Here is an 18,964-nt window from a genome sequence, read left to right as displayed (position 1 = left end):
TGGAGGTGGTTGGGCAGTACAAGGTGCTGGGCTGTCACAGGTGCACCTCCTCATTTCCTCATCTCATCCTCTGTGGCCACTGAAACCCAAAGGCATTTTCCAAAATCATCATGTTGCCCCCCTGTTTTATATCCAGTTGGAGAATACTTGTTCTGCTCTTCAAGTCTCCCTGCAAACTTAATCATTCATCATTGTATTCCTGTTCCTGCTGTTAGTCACTGCTGAGCACTGCTGTGTCCCTTCCAGAGGCAGATATTTGTGGGAAAGCAGAAAGAGTGACCCAATTGCTTTCAACACTTAAAGCTTCTCTGGGCCCCACATGGTGAATATCTGGCCATTGGCAAACTGCGTGTGTGCTGACAGCCCAGAAAGCCAGCTGTATCCTGGGCTGCAGCAAAAGTAGTGTGGCCAGAAGGTCCAGGGAGGTGATATTCCCCCTCTACTCTGCTCTTGTGAGACCCCACCTGGAGTGCTGCGTTCAGCTCTGGGGCACCCAGTGTTAAAAGGACATGGACCTGTTGGAGCGAGTCCAGAAAAGGGCCACAAAGATGATCAGAGGGATGGAACACCCCTCCTATGAAGACAGGCTGACAGAGTTGGAGTTGTTCAGCCTGGAGAAGAGAAAGCTCTGGGGAGACCCTATAGTGGCTTTCCAGTACCTGGGAAGGGGCCTGCAAGAAAGCTGGAGAGGGACTTTTTACAGGGGTGTGTAGTGATAAGACAAGGGGGAATGATTTTAAACTGAAAGAGGGTGGATTTAAATTAGATTTTAGGAAGAAATCCTTTACTGTGAGGGTGGTGAGATGGTGGAACAGGCTGCCCAGAGCAGCTGTGGATGCCCCATCCCTGGCAGTGTTCAAGGCCAGGCTGGATGGGGCTTTGAGCAGTCTGGTCTGGTGGAAGGTGTCCCTGCCCATGGCAGGGGGGGTGGGACCTAGATAATCTTTAAGGTCCCTTCCAACCCAAACCGTTCAATGTTTCTATGACTGTGATTAACAGTCTTCCCCAAAATCACGTTGCATTTCCTGCTGTGCCATGTCATCTTTCATCTCGTAAGATGTTCTTTACCTCTGAACATGTCCTGGGTCCTGGAGTGCTGCTGAGGAGGGAGTGGACTGTGCTGGACTTTCTTAAATTACATTCCTATCCTCAAACAGTCACTTCATTGCTGCCTCAAAGAGACAGTTGACTGATTCCTGCCTTCCTTCTCTTTCAGATGATCACTGCCGTGTGGTGCTGCAGCCCTCTGACACAGGGAATGGCTACATCAATGCCAGCTATGTTGATGTAGGTAGCAAGGAATCGCTGTCCCCGAGCAGGGTAGGGGTGCCTGGGCAGGGTAGGAGAGGTGTCTGGCTATGCTGGGTGAGGACAGTCCTGCTCACATGGCTGGCCCAATGGTCTGGCACTTTCTGCCCTCAAGTGTGCGCAGATCTTGGGATGTCACTTTCTTTTCATCCTCTCTGAGCTGCCCTGGGTTTGTGTGCAGTTCTCATCTCTAACAAAAAGGGACCTGTGTGAGGGGACAGGAGACAAGATGCAGCCCCTGGGTACCCTCTCTCCATGCTGGCCAGGAGTAATTGTGGGACATACTGTGTTGAGGGCTCTGGGCTCTGATGCCTGTGGGGATGGGGTCCTTTATTTCACTCCTCGTTAAATATTTCACCTGTTCGATCAGAGCTGTTTGAACCTCTCCCCCACAGAGCTACCGGAGTCCACGCTTCTTCATTGCAGCTCAAGGTGGGTGCTCCCAGCCCTCATACTCAGGAGATGCCAGTCGCTTCCCTGAGTACTTTGGGGAGTGGGGAAGTGGGACAGCAGCCTAGGAGCTGTTAATGGCTCGGTCCAAGGCCCTGTATCCCCTGGGCCTGTCTTGGATGGTGGCTACAGCTACTGCAGGGCATGGAAGGCCTAAGTGGCAATTTGGCAGTGGCCAGTTGGAGCTGATCCCTGCACTGCCCAGGCTGAGTACGTGGACCTTTCATGCACAAGCCTGATTTGTTCCCCTTGGTGGCTGGCGCAATGGGAACAAACCTGCAAATTCCTGACGTGTCTGCATTCAGTAAACTCAGAGACAGGCTTGTTCCAATGGTGCAAAGCTGGGATGGGTTAGTCTGCTCTGCACAGCATGCAGTAAGGAGGTCTCAGAGTCTTTGCAGACCTGCAGAAATGCTCTTCAGGAAATAGGACACTAAGTGTGGGAGCAGCTCATGGGTCCTCTTGAGGATGTGGATGGGGGAGCCCCTGAAGCAGCAGTGAGTCCTTGATGTATCCTCGGCTCACCTGCCCTCCCTCTTCCTTGTCCTAATTTCTAACATGGGTGATGAAGCCAAAGTGCACAGCAGTCCCTGCCAGGTTCTGCTGTGCCCAGGCTGTGTGGTGTCCCAGTTAGAGGGAAGCCCAGGGCTGCTCATAGCCTGGGAACACCCAGTTTGTGCCCGGAGGCCACCACACACCCACAGCCCAGGCACTGGCGCAGGGCTCTCTTCTTCCTCCTCCAGGCCCCTTACCTGGGACAGTGGTGGATTTCTGGCAGATGGTCTGGCAGGAGAAGATCTCAGTCATTGTGATGTTGACAGGCTTAGTGGAGCAGAACAAGGTAGAGAAACCATCTCAGCCTGTGCTCAGCTTGGGTCTCTGCGGAGCCCAGGCTTCCTTGCCTGCTTTGCTTTGCTCGAGTGCAGCTGTCAGTGAAGGCAAAGAGCAGCTCCACACCACTGCTGGCTTGCAATGCTACCCTCATGAGCTGGCTAATGCTTAGTGGTCTCACTGCTGTTGACAGACTAAGTGTGAGCAGTATTGGCCAGAGCAGGAGCAGGTCTATGGGGACTTCACTGTGACACTCAGCAACACCAGGACCACCACAGGCCTCATCATGCGCATCTTCTGCCTGCAGAAGGTAAGGCTGGTGTATAGCTGAGATGGGGATGCAGGATGCTTTTGAGTTTCAGCAACTGGTGGGAGCTGCTGGCCAAGAGAGGCTGGTGTCCAGCACTAGCAGGTCAGCATTGCTACCACTGGGTGCCACGCCAAGGCATTGGCCCCAGATTTCTGTGCCAGGCAAAGGCAATGCATCAGCTCCACTGGTCCAGCTGAGTCTGGACCAATGATGCACATGGGCAGATCATGCATCCTTGAGGGCTTGGATGAGGTGATCACAAAGGGTATAAAAGCAGTTAAAGAGTATAAAACAGCATCTCTGTACATCCACGATGATGGGAAAGGTGCCTGCCTGCCACCTGGGCCAATCTGCAGAGGGTACACATTGAAGCTCCGTGGTCATTTACAAGCTCCTAAACCTGAGCAGATAGTTTATGGTTTAAGAAAACTTACATAATGACATTTCTCAAGATGGGTACTTCTGAAGTGATGACTCAGAAAAAAAGCAGAAACTGAAGGAGCTGGAAGGAGGGGAAAACAGGTACAATACAGAGAAATTCCAGTTACACATATTCCTGTCTTTTCTTGTCTTGCCCAGAGCAAAGTGTAGCTGAAAGGTAAAGCTCCAAGAACACTTGATGGTGGGACATACCAGTTCGTTAGTTCAGGCCAAGTGAATGTGATATTTAGGGAAAAATACAAATGGGCTGGTAACAAAAGTGACTACATTCACTTCAGTGCAGCACCAGCCTTAGGAAGTACCTTATTTGGGAAAGCCAGGGCATTTCAATGACTATGGAAACACTCTGAACTGTGATTTTTTTGGTCTTTTCCTCTGGGGCACAAGCTACATTTACTGCTCTGAGTTCACTCTTCACAGCACGGGGAAGCAGAGGACAAAGTGAATTGTGTAGCTGCGTGCTCAGTGAATCTGCCCTTCACTGTCTGATGAGCTGTAGCAGAGCAGTGATTGTAGTGGGAGTGCCAGAGGGGAACACTCTGTGCTGGTGTCCCTCCATGCACGCTTCTGAGCTGGTTCCTGCTCCCTGCTGCCAGCCATGTCTCCTTTTCTGCAGGCAGGCTGTGCTCCCCTAAGAGTGGTGGAGCAGTTTCACTACCTGCTGTGGCCAGACCATGGGGTCCCAAGAAATTCTGCCCAACTCCTGTGCTTAGTGGAGATGGTGAACAAGACGGGGTTGGAAAAACCTGCTGGACCCGTGCTGGTGCACTGCAGGTAATGGGCTGGCAGCACTTGGGTGCTGGGACAGAGGTGGCTGGGGCAGCACTGACCCCCAATTTTCTGTGTCCTCAGTGCAGGGATCGGGCGCACAGGTACCTTCATAGCCCTGGACTTCCTCCTGAAGATGGGGAAGGCTGAGAGGAAGGTAGATGTGTTTCACTGCGTGCAGAGGCTGCGAGAGCAGCGGGTCAGCATGGTGCAGACCAAGGTGAGGAGAGTTACCTGCTTCCTGCACACTCTCAGGCTGCAGATCTGCTTTCCACCCTTCTCAGTGATGTGGCATGCAAAGCCACACTGTCCATGCCATTCATGGTCTAGCCACAGGGACTGGAGCTGCCAGGTGATGAGGACTACAGTATCTTGTTTTCAATGCTGTGTCTGAACTTAGTGGTGTTCCATGTTCCCCTAAGACACCTTGAGGTGCCAGCAGCATTAATATGTACCAGTCATCCTAGTATAGAAGGGCTGCCTCGTAGGCAAGGAGTGTGAACAAGAGTCCACATGTCCTTCAGGCTTTCAGGATGTCTGCCCTTGTGGTATCTTCTGGGCCGCTGTGTCCTGGACTAGGGACTACACCCTCACGGTCTGCTCAGTGCTGGCACCCTTTGGAGGAAATTAGGCTGGACAGTACCATCTGGCTGTTTGTAGAACTAGTTCACTGGTTTTCTGGGTTCCCTTCCCCAGAGCAGGGGTCTGGTCTGAGAGGGAACATTAAACCACAGGAAGATGGTCTTGTCTGCGTTGTTGCATTTGCTGGCTGTTTCTCAGGGCAGGGCTGCTTGCACTGAGAGGTGTCTAGCTGCAGGGCCCCACAGCAAGAAGTTGAAGGATGGACCTGACTCACACCTGGCACGGGTCAATGCCAGTAAGCTGGTGATCTGGAGTTCCAGGGCTCCTCATGGAGCTGCTCGTGACTGTACAACTGACCCGTATCCTCATGCAGGAGCAGTACGCGTTCCTGTACGAGGTGCTGCTCGAAGGCTTGCTCTGCGGCAGCACCGGGGTGCCAGTGGAGAGCATCACCAGCCATGTCCGCTGCCTGCGAGAAGCTGAGACCTCAAAGCACAACAATGTTCTTGAGAAGGAGTTCAAGGTACCACCAATATATGGTACACTGGGTCTGGTGCTGCGGGGGCTGGTCTGTGGTGCCTCCCCCCCTAATGCTTCCCTCCAGCTGTGGGATGGAGATGGGGAAGCATTTGCCTGAGGTGACTGAAGAAGGGGAGGAGCTGACAGGCAAGACTTGCTTGACTGAATCATCCCTACAGGCCTTGCAGAAATTTTCCGAGTTGTTCCAGCTCCTGCCATGCAGAGAAGCAGAGAAACCCACCAACCAGCCCAAGAACCGCAAGCCAGGGATCCTGCCAGGTACTGCTGGCAGGGCTGGGCAGCCCCTTGCTCTGTGACCCAGCACCTGAGAGCAGCATGGGGGGATGATGCTGCCTGGCTGCTTCCCGCCCCAGCACCATGATACTGGCAGGTTCTGCCCAAGGTCCAGTCATCATAAATAGAGATTAGGGTGGTTTTTCCATGAGAGCAAGACCCCATCCCTGCTTCCTTCTGAGCTTGCTGGAGGCATGCATCCATGGGGTATGCCTGAGAAAAACATGTTCTTGGGTTGAATCTTCCCCAATGGAAAAGCTCAGATGAGCCATCAGGGAGCAATGAGGTGGACGGACCTGCTGTGCCTCCACTCATGGTGTTCCAGACATGCCGTGTCAGGCAGCCCTGAGCTGTCATGGCCATGGGGCTGGTGGTGCCTGCTCATCCAAGCCCCTCCAGCCCATGCCACAGGGATCCACGCTGACCCCAACACATGCAGGGAAATCCCCAGCCCTCTGCAGGGGGAAAAGATGGCTCATCATTTCTCTCTCTGCCTGTTGCCTCCACAGCGGACTCCTGCCGACCTATCCTGATGTCCTTACTGAACGCAGATGGCTCACCAGGTTACATCAACGCTGTTTTTGCCAGCGTAAGGCTCTGGCCCCAGCAGGGAATGGGAGCTGCTGAGAGCAGCAGAGACACACGCAAACGCACACACCCCATGACTGCTCAAGGCAGGGGTAGACCATGCCACCCTGGTTTGAGGGGTCCCAGACCAGGGGCTTCTTCACAGCGACTAGTTCCCAGCAGCTGGGGCCATGCTGCCAGGAGATGCCAGGAGATGGCCCCCGTGATCAGCCCAAGCCCTGCCTGCACAGCCTCACAGCGGCTGGCTTCTGCCTGCTGAGAGCAGGGGGTGGATGTGATGAGCTGAGGGGGCAGTGGGCTGCAAGGCTGCTCTGAGCAGGGCTGGTGTGGCCTGGGTCTCCTCTGGCTCTCCTCTGAGCCTGCAGAACCCTGGATGGATGGAGGCAGGGGGCCGTTCCCACTGTTGAAGGGGCTCTCAGGGGGGGTGGATTGTATGACCTTCTCCTCCCCCACGCCCTGGTGTGTTTTGCAGACATACATTGAGGAGGACAGACTCATCATCACCCAGCTGCCTTTTCCCACCACACTGGTGGACTTCTGGGCTCTGGTCTGGGATTACACCTGCACATCGGTGGTTGTGCTGAACCAGGTCCAGGAGCTGGACAAGGTCAGCAGCCCATGCTTGACCCTCCCCTCTTCCTGGCTCTGCGTGGGGCCAGGCAGCATGTTTTCAGCCTTTGCCCCTGCACAGCTCTTCTAATGAGAGCACTGCTTGCTGCAGGAGCCCATTGCAAGCTTGTGGGGTCCACCTGGGAGGACCCTGAGGACAGTTGTAGCACTGTGACGCTACAGCAGTGGGGTGTCCCCAGTGTCACAGCAAGGGAGCATCCCTCAGTTTTGCCTACCCCTGCCCAGGAGACCTCTCTGAGGGAGTATTATGTTTCTGGCTGCAGCACCATGAGTTGGTCCCCAGCAAATGGCAGGCAGAGCATCCACGTACACACAGTGGCTCATGGGCGAGGGGCTGCTATCTGCACACCCTCATGAGGTGCTGAGCTCTGCCACGCATGTAGGCTGGGGCTGTGTGTGATCACATGTGTGTCTCTCCCTCAGACATACGTGGAGTTCTGGCCCACCCAGGGTCAAGCTGCCTACGGTCATTTCAATGTCCACCTGATCTCAGAGGAGCCTGAAGCTGGCTTCACAGCCTGGACACTTGCCCTCACCAACAGGCAGCAGGTGAGCTCTTTGCACAGAGATGGTGAAGTCCTTTGAGAACTGCCTTTGCAAGAGCTGGGATGACCAGCCGGGCTCCAGTGTCAGCAGGCTTTGGTTGAGGGTCAAAGTCACAGCCAGGGATGGCAGAGGCTACAACAGTTAGAGGGATCTGATGGGATCCTGGAAGGGCACTAGCCAGAGCAAGGCCTTTTGCCTTGGGAGAGAGGTTAGTCCCAAGAGGATGAGGTTGTGGGCAGAGGTACAAGGCAGAGGTACATTTGTGTACTCTTCCAACTCAAAGGACAGCAGCCATAGATAATGGTTTTGTATCTCGCTGGTGGTTGGTGTATGGGGACAGCTATTATGGGTAGCCGGGTGCTGGACTGACATCCATCTGAGCTGCACTTGGTGCTCAGCTCTTACCTTGTGCTCTGTCCATCTGCCAGTCTCAGAGCACTCAATGGAGAAGGGCAAAGTCTGGGACCAGGCCACCCTATGTGGAGCTGCTCCCTTGATCCAGCGTGCATGGTTAACATGCACTGATCTTCCCTTACCTCCATGAAGCCAACGGGATTCTTCTCTGCCCAACCCAAGTGTCTTTTTTCCCACTAGCCCAAGAAGTCTGCACTGGAAGTCCGGTTCTGGCAACTGAAGGACTGGCCCATGCAGCATCGTCTTCCCCCACACCCTGCCACCATCATCAGTCTGCTAGGGAAGGTGGAGACACACCATCGGCAGAGCCAAGACGGTCATATCCTTGTCACCTGCTGGTGAGTGATATCTCTCGGTGGAGCCCTCATGGCATAGAGCTGGCTCAGCCCAGACTGTGTCAGTGAACTGGGTCACAGCTCCATCTTGGGTGGACATATGGACGTGAATTCAGCTGTGTTCAGGGAGGAAGTCTTCCCTGTACAGGCTAGCTGGGTACAGGATCTATGGACAAGATCATCCTCAGAGCCTGCAGGTCTGGTGGGACACCTCTGAGGCTCAGCTTTGACAGGTGACCTCAGAGTAAAAGTCTCCCTTTGCTGTCCTCCGCAGGGATGGTGCCAGCCGGAGCGGGATCTTCTGTGCTGCTAGTTTCCTGTGTGAGCAGATCCAAAGTGAGGGCCTGGTAGATGTATCCCAGGCTGTGAGGATGCTGAAGAAGCGGCGGAGACAGCTGATTAAAGATGTGGTAGGTTCTGACTTCAAACCCAGATGGGATGGCAACACCAGAGCAAGAGCCATAGCCTGGACTGTCCCAGAAGCTGCTGTAGCACCTCTCTGCTCAGATCATGCTGGGGCCAGCAGGGGCAGATGACACCTCTGAAAACACTGTTTGCTGCTGGGGCATACCCACTCACTCAGGGGCAGGTTCTGCAGAATCAAATGGGCACTGAAGCATCCTGTGGGCTGAATTGCCCCTTTCTGGTCCACCTGGCCCGCTCAACAGAGGGCTGCGCTGGTGGCTGCTCAGATGCCTGTCCTGCACCCACCTCACCACCTGGTCTGGGTGCTAGAGGCCATGATAAGATGAGCACCCTGGATGGGAGTGAGCAGCAGATGCTTCATGCCATGGAGACTAGCTCTTTCTGAGACCTGCTGGCTCAAGCAATGGGGTAGCCCAGCTGTCAGCTACTGGAGCACATGTCTGTGATTCCTCAGCCAGAGAAGGTGGGCTCCAACTGAGAGGAGGAGAGTGGGCTGTACCTGTGCCTGGCTTGCTCAGGGAGAGGTTGGTAACCAAGGCTGGCCTTCTGCGGTAGGTGTTGGTGTACCAGGTTCTCACATACATTTTTCTGTCCACAGGAGCAGTATGGACTCTGCTACGAACTAGCCCTCAGTTACTTGAATTCATTTGAAACCTATGGGAATTTCAAGTAGAGGCATGTCCACAGCCCATTTCTGGCCTGGCCTCTGACTCTATTGACAGCCCTCCATCAATAACAATAGAAACCAGAGGAGACAAGAGGGATGTGTACAGCCCTAGGATGCTTTACTCCTCTGAAAAGCCACCCCAAGGGTCTTCTGTGTCTGGAGGGCACAGGCTGGACTGTTTCCAAATTGTGGTCAGGCTTTGAAGTGGGAACCTGGCCCTTAGCCCAGAGTTTTCACAGGAATTTACCTGGAATCACAGCCTGAGTATGCAGACGAGAGCAGAGGCACCAGGACCTGACCTGTCTGTGCCAGGGATGAAAAGAACGAGCTGTCTCATCCACATGCCTTGTCCCTCCAGGCAGCCCCAGGGAAAATGGGGTGGCTCCCCCAGCACCCAAACTGTGTTTTGCCATCAAACAGCATCAAAGCCCTGTAAGATCCACAAGGCTCAGAAGTACAAGCTATCTGTCCTACTTTCGAAGAACCGTGAAGCCCAAAGCCAACAAAAGCCAAAGGAAGGACAATCCAGTCCTGTAAGGCTAGCCTGGTCCTTCCCGCCCCACACAATCCCTTCCTGGAGCTCCTTCTTCCTGATGCTGATCCAGGTGCCACAGCCCTGCCAGGTCCAGAGAGGCTCCCTCACCAGCCTGTCTGGGTTGACCATGGCAATCCCAGGTGGTAGGGGGTCAATTTAGATATCCTGGATGTGGTCCTGGCGGAGGCTGCTGCACCACAGAGACTGGTTCTGCCTTTGCTGCTCAAGGGCAAAGGGCCTCAGAGCCAGGACTGACTCCACGCCTTTGTGTTGTGTCTCACCAATAAAGACTCTGTGCTGGCCATGGTGGTAGTGACGTCTGATCTTCACTTTTCTTCCACATTTGACCTGGCACAGGGCCTGCAAAGCAGCTGAGAGCAACAGGTTCCTCAGCTCTGGTCACAGAGCTGGGCACAGAGCAAACTCCTGCCCAAGATGTGTGTTGAGGGACATCACCCTTCACTGACTCCCACTATGCACCCCATTCAAATTCATGTGAGAGCTCCCCAGCACAGCCCCAGGGGTCAGAAGGACTGTCAGGCACCATTTGGGGACACGAGGTCACAGCAGCCATGCTCATGGCCTCCCCTCAGCAAGGCGCAGTTAGCTCCCTGCAGAGAGATGTGACCCCACAAGGGCAATGAGGGGACCAGGCAGGAGCTGTAGTGGGCCAGCTAGCCCCCTTCAAACCACTAGCCTTTATTGGTTGTCCAGACAGAGCAGTCAGAGTCACAAAGGCAGTGTGGTCAGGCCAGCCTCCACCAGAGCCCTGGCCTTGGCTGAATGTCAGCAGAGATTGATGAGAGGGGCTGGGAACCTAGGACATCTCAGGAGCATGGAGCATCACTGAGCCTGAGCCTCTGTGAGTCAGGGACTGGGAAATCTGGCATACTGCTCCTGCTTCCAGGAAAGCAAAAATGAAAGCAACACCCAAAAAAGAGGAACTACAGAAAGTAACATTCAAAGGCCTTAGAACAGTAGCAAGTGAAAGATGGGAGGTGAAGGAGGTGAGGAAAGAAAAAGCTCACAGCACTCCTTGGCTTCCTCTTTTCCTCTTGCTCTGCTGAACTGGGTGGGATCCCCAGTGCTGGTCACAGTCACAGGAGAGCCAGGGGACCTGGCAGCCATTGGTACTGAGCTGGGGTCATCCTTCTCCTCTTCGTCACTCCCTCACTGCTCGGAATGTTTTCTGTGGTCCTGGGCAGGGGCTGGATTGACTGATATCCAGCATGGCCATCTTTACCTGTGGAGACCAGAGACACCCAGGGCAGAGACTGCTGTGTGCCCTTGGCTGCATGGGGAGCTCACACCACCACCACAGCTGCCTGTGCACAGAAATGTCTGAGACAAGTTGGAGCACAGGGCAGCACCTGCCACAGCCCAACCCCTCCGTCACAGCTGTGACCAACTACAGGTCTCCAGAGGTGCTCGGCAGTGCCCAGGTAGGAGCAGCAGTCCCTCAGCCTGACCCTCCTGAGACCCCACCTAGCAGATAGCTCCCTTGGAGGTGATGACAGCCATGGGTCCCTCAAAGGGCTAAGCCACAAGCCACCCTTTGGGATCCCGCCTTTGCTTGCCCCTGCCACTGCTTCAGGCTGGGAGTGCTACCTGAAGCCATGTTCTGCTGCTGCGTGGGGCTTAGGGGGCAGAGCCATCCCGACCATCCACGGCACCACAGGGCTGGAGCAAATCGAGAGACATGTCAGTGAAGAGGATGTGCAGGTGTTTCTCCTGAGGATCAGGATCTCCTGGGAGATGTCTGCTCTCCTCCCAGCTGTCACCCAGCCCTGCAGCCTTTTCTGTGATGCTGGTCCAGGGAGTTGCATTTTCCTACCTTTTTAATTGTCTTCCTTGGCTTTGCTGGGCAAAAACTTCCTTTTCCTGCGAAGGTAAAAGGGAGTCCTGAGTAAGAGACTGGTGTTGCCTGTGGCCCTGCTGAATCTGTCCCCTTCCTACTCACCTGGAAAGCACAAACCACAGGATCCCGGCAGATACAAGGAGGACTGCCAACAGCACAACCACCCCAATCACAATCCCACGCCAAGGGCCTGGAGGCTGCCCTGCAACTAACACAGAGGCAGGAGTGGGTGCCACAGCCTGGGCCAGATTCTGGCAATGGCCCCAACCATGGCAAAGGGTATGTGCGAGAGCAGATGTGTGTCTGGGCTTAGGTTTCTTCTGGGATAGAGGATGATCTCACGTAGGGGAAAAAAAAGGCTGCTTCCACCCCACAGGAGACCCTGGGCTCGGCCAGCACCACTCCGTGGGAAGCGGCCAGGCTGGGAAAAGGGGACGTGCAGGAGAGACTCTCAGGCACAGGGAGCGAGGAGCCCACTTACTTACCAAGAGAGAAGCTGTAGCAGATGCAGGTGAACTTCTCTGCCTGTGGGAGGAGACGGAAGGGAGAGCTCAGGCCACTGCTTCCCCACCACCCTCCCTGGGGACAAAGGCCTCCCACGCATGACCACCAAATGCCCCAGCAGTGGCCGAGGACCCCGGGGACACTGTCCTGTCAAGGTGCCTGGGCTCTCAGCACAGGGGCCGGGACCGGAGCCTGGGCAGCACCGCTGCTTGCCATCGGCACCCAGCCCAGACCGCGCCGAGGGTCCCGTCCCCGGCTGGCAGCATCCCTGGAGAGCGGCAGCCCCCCTCCCCCCGTGACGAGTACCTCCTGTGAGCGCTGGATGAGGCGGAGAAGGGCCGTGTAGTCCCAGCCCGGGCGGAGCGCAGCGTTGCGGTAACCCTGCCCGTGGGTCCCGGCACCCAGCACGAAGTCCGTGGGGGCGGTGAGGTTGAGCACGGCGGCCACGTAGGTGTCGGGCTGCCGGCTGGCGTTGAGGGGCTGCGGCTCCCCCGAGCAGGCGCCTTCCACCACCGTGCCATTGTGCGTGGCGGCCACGATCAGCTGGTGCTCCCTGCAAGGCAGCGCGCTGAGAGGGCCGGGGGAGATGCCCTGTCTGACGGGGAGAGCGGGGCAGGGGCGGCTGCGGGGGGAAGCCCAAGCGGGGGCCGCGGAGAGCAGAGCCGCCGGCGGCTGCACTCACCTCACCTCCGCGGGGGGACGGGCGATGGGCTGGAGGGGAAGCACGGCCGTCCCTTGCGATGGGGAGACGTCACGGACGCTGCGGCAGCTGATGCCGGCAGGGTGCGGCGTGTCTGGAGGCAAGACCCAGCGGATGAGCAGCAGCAGGCAGCACAGCGCGGCGGGGCTGGCTGTGCCAGGAGCAGGGCAGCCCCGGGCAGCGCTGGCCGTGGAGCACAGCTCCCCTGTGCCCCCGCTCGTCCGCAGCGGCCAGGAGCCCACCGGGCTGGGGACAGAGAGCCGCCTCAGCCGGGGCACACGCCAGGGCCACCCCGAGGGTCTGGAACGCAGCGGGCCTTACCCAAGCCGTCGGGCTGAAACTCCCACAGCGACGCAGCCCCGGCTCCGATGGCCGTGACTCCCTGTAGCGTCGCCGTGTAGCTGTGGCCGAGGCCGTGCCCAGGCAGCGGGTGCTCGGTGACCGAGCGGCTCAGCCGCAGCCGCTCCATCTGCAGCAAGCCGCCGTCCCGCGCGCTCCTGGCCGTGATGTTCAGCTGGGGACAGGGGACAGAGCTGGAGGGCAGCAGCCCCGACCCGCCCGCTGGGAACCTGCCCACAGCGCACCGAGACGGAGCAAAGCCCTGCGCCAGCCTCCCCTTCCCTGCGCCTGCCCCAGCCGTGGAAGGCTCCACAAAGCAGACAAGGAGGAGGAGAGGAGGAACCTGGAGCCAACACTCAAGATGTCGCAGTGGCTGCCTCCGTGAGCAAAGGACCAAGCCTCTGTGAAGAGCTGAGGGCAAGAGGGAGGCTGCTCTTTGGAAGAGGTGTGTATACGTGTCATGAGCCCAAGGCCAGCTATGGTATTGCAACACCTCAGGCACTGTTGTGATATCCCCCACAAGAGGAGCCCTCAACTTGTCTTTCATCTCACAGGTCATTATGGCTTTCCCTTCTTTACTCTCCTCAGGCTGCCTTCATGGAGCTCCAGGCAAGGAGGTGCCTGGCAAGGTGAAGGAGACCACACCTGGTACCTGGTATCCGATGATCTCCCCTTTGCAGGGGGGCAGCGCCTTCCACCTGAGAGACCCCGTGTTCGGACTCAGCCTCAGCTTCTTTGGTTTGTCCGGCACTGGAAGCACAGGAGGATGGGGTCACACACGGGGCTGGTGGGGAAGGGCTGAGCCCAGAGCAGGGTGCAGGCAGCTCCTGGCTCAGGGGACAGGCTGCAAAGGGACACCTCACACAGGGTTTGTCCCTCACAAAGGCTGCATGTGCCACCACAGCAAGAAAAGCAATAGTGTGGTGAGGAGGGGGTATGCTGTGCTCGGGGGGCTCCCCTACAGTCCACAGGATTCAAGCAGCCCTGATTCCAGGACCATCACTGCAGGGAGTGGATGATCATGCTGAACTGCTGGGCAAAGGGGACATTATCTACCTCTGTTATCTGTTATCGTGTGGCACAGCCCATGATCATCCCTTCTCTTCTAACCCTTGTGCACATACCGGTTTCCTCTGTTCTGACCAACCACTTGAAAAGAATTGTGCTGGGCGGCAGTGAGATGGTGACAGTGTAGTCAGTGAAGGGCTGCAGAGGGGGGCAGATGAATGTTCCCTCCTGGCCATGTAGCATCTCCTCTCCCTCCACTTCCTCAGCTTCACAGGGACGGGGGGAAGGCCCTGCAAGACGGCAGGTCGCCCGCATGTGCTGGCAGGTGTCAGGGAGCCTGCAGGTCCAGTTCAGTTTGATGCTGGTGCTTGAAATCTCCAAGGTCCCAGGGACAACCTGGAAGACCTCTGTGAAGGAAACATTGTGAGAGGGTCACTCCCTTCCCTTCCCCTCCCAGCCTTGCAAGGGTGCTGCGGTCAGACAGCCCTGCTCCTCACCAGTGGGGTGGGAGAGAAAGAGAGAGTTAAACTGGTCACTCCAGCTCTCTGGAAGGGGAGCAGAAGTCTGGACAGAAAGGAATGTGGGTAAATGTGTGGACTACTATTGCTCAAGGTAGTTTTCCCCACTGGATCAAAACGGAGGGGTCTGTGGGTCCCAGCATCTCTACAGTCCAATAGATGCAGCTCTTAGAAAGACCTAGCCCTTTCCTGCTCTGCATAGACCCCAGGAGAAAGGTTCATTTTCCCTGACAAGTGTAGTGAGAGATGGTGCTCTAGGACACCGTACAGAATAGCCCTCATGCACCGCATACCCAGGAAGAGCATGAGGGGAAAAAGGGCCCCAAGCTGCTTCCCCCATGAAAGGCCAGGAGTACAGGAGCTCAAGGGACTGGAGCACCCATGAGGGGCTCATACTATGCACAAAGCTCACACAGTGACTGATGGAGCAACATTTGACCCTGGTGCCTTGTGGCATCTAAGAAGGCAGGGCTATTTCAAGCCCTAGGAACGCTGGAAAGGTACCCATCAGAAAAGGGCTGGGGGGGGGCTGGTCGGCAGCCGGCTGGGCATGAGCCCCCCGTGTGCCCAGGTGGCCAAGGAGGCCAGCAGCATCCTGGCTGGTGCCGGGAACAGCGTGGCCAGCAGGGCCAGGGCAGTGCTGTCCCCCTGCACTGGGCACTGGCGAGGCCGCCCCTCGACTCCTGTGTTCAGGTTGGGCCCCTCACTGCCAGGGGGACGCAGAGGGGCTGCAGCGTGTCCAGAGACGGGCAGGGGGCTGGTGCCGGGGCTGGGGCACAAGGCTGGTGGGGAGCGGCTGGGGGAACTGGGGGGGGTCAGCCTGGAGAGGAGGAGGCTCGGGGGCACCTTGTGGCTCCCTGCAGCTGCCTGACAGGAGGGTGTGGGCAGGGGGGTCGGTCTCTTCTCCCAGGTGACAAGTGACAGGGCAAGAGGAGACGGCCTCGGTCTGTGCCGGGGAGGTTTAGGTTGGGTGTCGGGAAAAACGTTGTCACTGACAGGGTGGTGGAGCACTGGGACAGGCTGCCTGGGAGGTGGTGGAATCACCAACCCTGGAGATGTTTAAAAAATATGTAGATGCAGTGCTTAGGGACATAGTTTAAGTGATGGACCTGGCAGTCCTGGGTTAATGATTGGACCTGATGATCTCAAAAGTTATTTCCAACCTAAATGATTCTGTCATTCTATGAACCTGCCACATGAAGTCAGCAAAACACCCATGGGAACCAGACAGGACACCCTAAAATCTTGGGCTAAGGCATGAACCTGGCCCCAGGGGGAGTCACAGAAGAAGCATCCCCTCCCCCTCCCACAGACCTCTCCACACCATCCACGTTCACAGTCTCCTGCAGCGAACCAGTTCGAAGCCCTCTTGCTGTGGCCCAGGTCTCAGGGCACTTGCTGAGCTGGAGAGCAGCAGAAGGCTATTGTTTTCAAAAATTATGGGACCCCTCAGCTGTTTTCCTAATCAGCCCATTGTTGTCCTGTTCTCCCTTGGAGGGGCCCTCAGTGCCCCACGCTGTGAGAAGATGGTGCCAAGCCTGTAGCCACCACGACTCAGAGCCTGAAGGGTACCAACCCACAGGGAGCAAGCTGTGGTACTCACAGCTGCGCAGTCTGAGAGGAAACAGGCAGCAGAGCCCTCTGATCCCCCTCACCCAACTGTGATACCACACAGACCACACAAAGCCCTCTCATGCCTCTCTCCCTTGTGCATACCATCTTGCCAGAAGCCCTCAAGAAAACCCTTATCTCTCACACCTGCAGCAAGAACATCCCACCCACTGGTGAACCACAGGCTGGACTCAGGGTGGGCTCAGGGGCTGCCTCAACACCGCTTTGAGCAGCATATACCATTTCCCCAGGCAGGCAGACAGCCTGGAACCTCCCGTGCAGGTACAGCTGGAGGACAGCTCAAGAAGGGCAGAGTGGGGCAGTCAGGAGAGCTCCTGATGCCTCCCTTACCAATGCACTCCACGCTGGATCGAATGCGGATCCATCTGCCTCTGCTGTCCCTTCCATTCCAAACCTCTCTGTATACAGGTTTCCTGTGACTGATGGACTGCACTTCCCTCGCACATTTGATATGGGTGAAGGCTGGCTGGAAACCATCAGTGCAACTCAGCATCACTTCTTCGTTCTTCCTGTAATTCTCTTGGTCTGGTACCAGTCGGAGTCTTGAGTCCCAGCGGGGCCTTTGGCACATTTCTGGTAGAGGTGAAGGTGGGTGTTAGCTGGGCTGGGAGATGATGAGGTGATGCATGGGTGACTGGTGGAAGAGAATTCCCCAGCAATCCCTCCAGCCCCTGAAGGGAGAGGGAAGATGCCATCCATCTGCCAGGATGCGACCCACAGGCAAGGCTTGCTGTAATGGGGCTCTCATTGTGTACCTGAAGCGTCAATGATCACTCATCCATGAATCTGCCCCATCCATCCTTGTGTCCAGTGACACTATATTACCTCCTCCATAGCCCACACGAGGGAGCTTCCCAGGAAAATCACCCCTGCACTAGAAGACACCCTCTGACCACTCATTCAGACATGTCACCCACCCCAGCTCAGGTTGCCCTTGATGGGCCATGGCACCATCAGTCCTGCTGGGGCGGATGTCTCTCCAGCCATGGTTCATCACTACCACAGGGTTCAGAGATGTCCCTGTTACACTTCTGGGGTCCCTGTGCTGGCTCAGTCAGTCCCTCAGCTACTGTCCTCCTGCCCCACGCCACCATGCAGTGGGACATGCAGATGAGCAATGCCTTCTCCATTCACACCCTCTGCTTTACCACAGCTCCGGCCCTTTTTCCCTGGCACAAGCCCTGCTCCTCCTCCACACCCCTTCCTCACCACATTCACCATCCTCTGGGCTGAGCAGCCACAGCCTGTCCCAGGAGTTTGCTGAGTGATCTGGGGGGAGGCGTTATGGCAGTGGTTCCTACAGGCAAGGATGCTGGTACCTGGGAAGGAGCACTTCCCAATTCCAGCCTCTACAAGGTACTCTGAGAGGCATCAAAGTGCTTAAAACACAATCTTATTTCTCCCAAAGGGGCAGAGAAAGGATCTCACAAGATTCAGACCATCTTCTGAACAGCCATGAAGAAGTACAGACATGCTGGTGAACAAGCCACTTAGCATCAGGCTTTGCTCTCAAAAAACCCTGACTGCAGAAGGCAAGAGATGTCCAGCTGAGTACCCAGAAGCTGTGTCTCACTGTCACACAGCTGCGACCTACCCCACGCACAGGCACCCAGCTGCTGCCCACGCCCAGGCCCAGCCAGCCAGCAATTTCCCTTTTGCTCTGCTCTCAGCAGGCACAGTGTTCCTTGGGCACACCTGGGGACAGGACGTGCACAGACAGCTGTCATCCTGCTCCCTGAAGACCATTCCCCTGATTCACAATGCATGAATTCATACCTGATTCATGCCTGCAACCTCCAGGGAATGACTGGCAAACTGGCTTGGTGCAGGGCATGAGCCACCCCCAACCATCCAGCCCAATCCTGTCTTTCCCACAGCACCCCCAGTGCACCCACACCACACCATAGCTCCTGCCCACTAAGGTCTCCCAGAAACAGCAGGCACCCCAGCTGGCACAACCCAGGGCTGCAGGCAGTAAAGATGCATCTCAAACTTGCAGGAGGAGGAGCAGCAAAATCTCTCCAGGGAAGAGGAGGAACCCTTTCTTACCTGTTTCCCCGGGCACTCCTTGGACCTTGGGATCAGGTTCTTCCAAGCCCTGTGCTGGCAGCAGAGATGGAAGGACCAGGAGAAACCTCAGAGACAGCAACTGCAGGGCCATGCTTGCATGAAGTTTCTAGGCAGGACTGAAATCTCAGCCCCACTTGCTGCCTCTGAGCCCAGGCATCCGTAACTGACTGCAAGACTTGCAACCACAGGAAGGAAATAAACTTGTGGTGAAACCTTGTGCGCTACAAGAGGCTTCCTCTTTGGGGAGGGAACCTCCCATCAGCATCAGTGCTCCTGCCTTTTGTCCTTTTTTCCCCAGGGGTATCCAGCCTCTGGTACTCAGTAGAAGAAACCCTGACACCAAGATCCAAGGGTTTCCTCCCCAAACCCTCCTAGTTACCAAAATGCATTCAAGAAGCACTGCTCCTCTTTCTGAGGTAATACCCGTGTGCTTCCCCATGCCACTGCATGGATTTTAGAGTTGTGATAAGTCACTGCACTTCCCCTCAATGATCGCAGGAGATGGAAGATTCTGAGAAAGCACATGAAGAGCTGGCAAGAAGCTGGGATAGGAATGGGGATGCGAACTGCTAGTAGTACCTCAACGCCTGAAGCGGTCCTTGGTCCTTCTGAAAAAAACACGCAGCACACACTCTCTCTCATCCTTCCCTGCTCCTCCATCCCCAGCTGCCTCCCCCCCTCCTCAGTCTGG

At 56.3% G+C, this 18,964-nt stretch overlaps 2 protein-coding genes across 8 annotated transcripts in view; one reads left to right on the top strand and one right to left on the bottom strand.

Annotated features, from left to right (window-relative positions):
- LOC106112413 (receptor-type tyrosine-protein phosphatase kappa-like) overlaps nucleotides 1-9,946 on the top strand; it is a 32,466-nt gene extending 22,520 nt beyond the window's left edge. For all 5 annotated transcript variants that reach the window (XM_055791425.1, XM_055791424.1, XM_055791428.1 and 2 more), the window contains 14 exons: nucleotides 1,217-1,287; nucleotides 1,704-1,740; nucleotides 2,502-2,599; nucleotides 2,783-2,899; nucleotides 3,957-4,114; nucleotides 4,193-4,328; nucleotides 5,064-5,213; nucleotides 5,389-5,488; nucleotides 6,013-6,092; nucleotides 6,564-6,698; nucleotides 7,145-7,270; nucleotides 7,862-8,019; nucleotides 8,291-8,426; nucleotides 9,041-9,946. In XM_055791425.1, the coding sequence (XP_055647400.1) occupies nucleotides 1,217-1,287; nucleotides 1,704-1,740; nucleotides 2,502-2,599; nucleotides 2,783-2,899; nucleotides 3,957-4,114; nucleotides 4,193-4,328; nucleotides 5,064-5,213; nucleotides 5,389-5,488; nucleotides 6,013-6,092; nucleotides 6,564-6,698; nucleotides 7,145-7,270; nucleotides 7,862-8,019; nucleotides 8,291-8,426; nucleotides 9,041-9,115 (1,577 nt within the window). In that variant the 3' untranslated portion in view covers nucleotides 9,116-9,946. The remainder of the gene's footprint in view (nucleotides 1-1,216; nucleotides 1,288-1,703; nucleotides 1,741-2,501; nucleotides 2,600-2,782; nucleotides 2,900-3,956; nucleotides 4,115-4,192; nucleotides 4,329-5,063; nucleotides 5,214-5,388; nucleotides 5,489-6,012; nucleotides 6,093-6,563; nucleotides 6,699-7,144; nucleotides 7,271-7,861; nucleotides 8,020-8,290; nucleotides 8,427-9,040) is intronic.
- Nucleotides 9,947-10,307: 361 nt separating this feature from the next.
- Nucleotides 10,308-18,443, bottom strand: LOC114011693 (uncharacterized). Of its 3 annotated transcripts, none has more exons than XM_055791431.1 (11): nucleotides 18,253-18,443; nucleotides 16,534-16,776; nucleotides 14,170-14,460; nucleotides 13,698-13,795; nucleotides 13,028-13,220; nucleotides 12,689-12,800; nucleotides 12,313-12,559; nucleotides 11,988-12,027; nucleotides 11,605-11,710; nucleotides 11,479-11,525; nucleotides 10,308-10,887 (listed from the first exon to the last, which is right to left on the bottom strand). In XM_055791431.1, the coding sequence occupies exons 1-10, from the start codon at nucleotides 18,362-18,364 to the stop codon at nucleotides 11,483-11,485; spliced, it is 1,485 nt and encodes a 494-aa protein (XP_055647406.1). In that variant the 5' UTR covers nucleotides 18,365-18,443; the 3' UTR covers nucleotides 10,308-10,887; nucleotides 11,479-11,482. The 3 variants fall into 3 exon arrangements, with proteins under 3 accessions (XP_055647406.1, XP_055647405.1, XP_055647408.1); XM_055791430.1 differs by having other exon boundaries at nucleotides 12,694-12,800; XM_055791433.1 differs by lacking the exon at nucleotides 16,534-16,776 and having other exon boundaries at nucleotides 12,694-12,800.
- Between the last annotated feature and the right edge of the window lie 521 nt (nucleotides 18,444-18,964).

The sequence above is a fragment of the Falco peregrinus genome, chromosome Z (genome assembly GCF_023634155.1).
Source record: "Falco peregrinus isolate bFalPer1 chromosome Z, bFalPer1.pri, whole genome shotgun sequence".
Taxonomy (NCBI): domain Eukaryota; kingdom Metazoa; phylum Chordata; class Aves; order Falconiformes; family Falconidae; genus Falco; species Falco peregrinus.
The sequence above is the reverse complement of the archived record's forward strand: the minus strand, read 5'-3'. Positions and strand labels throughout refer to the sequence as shown.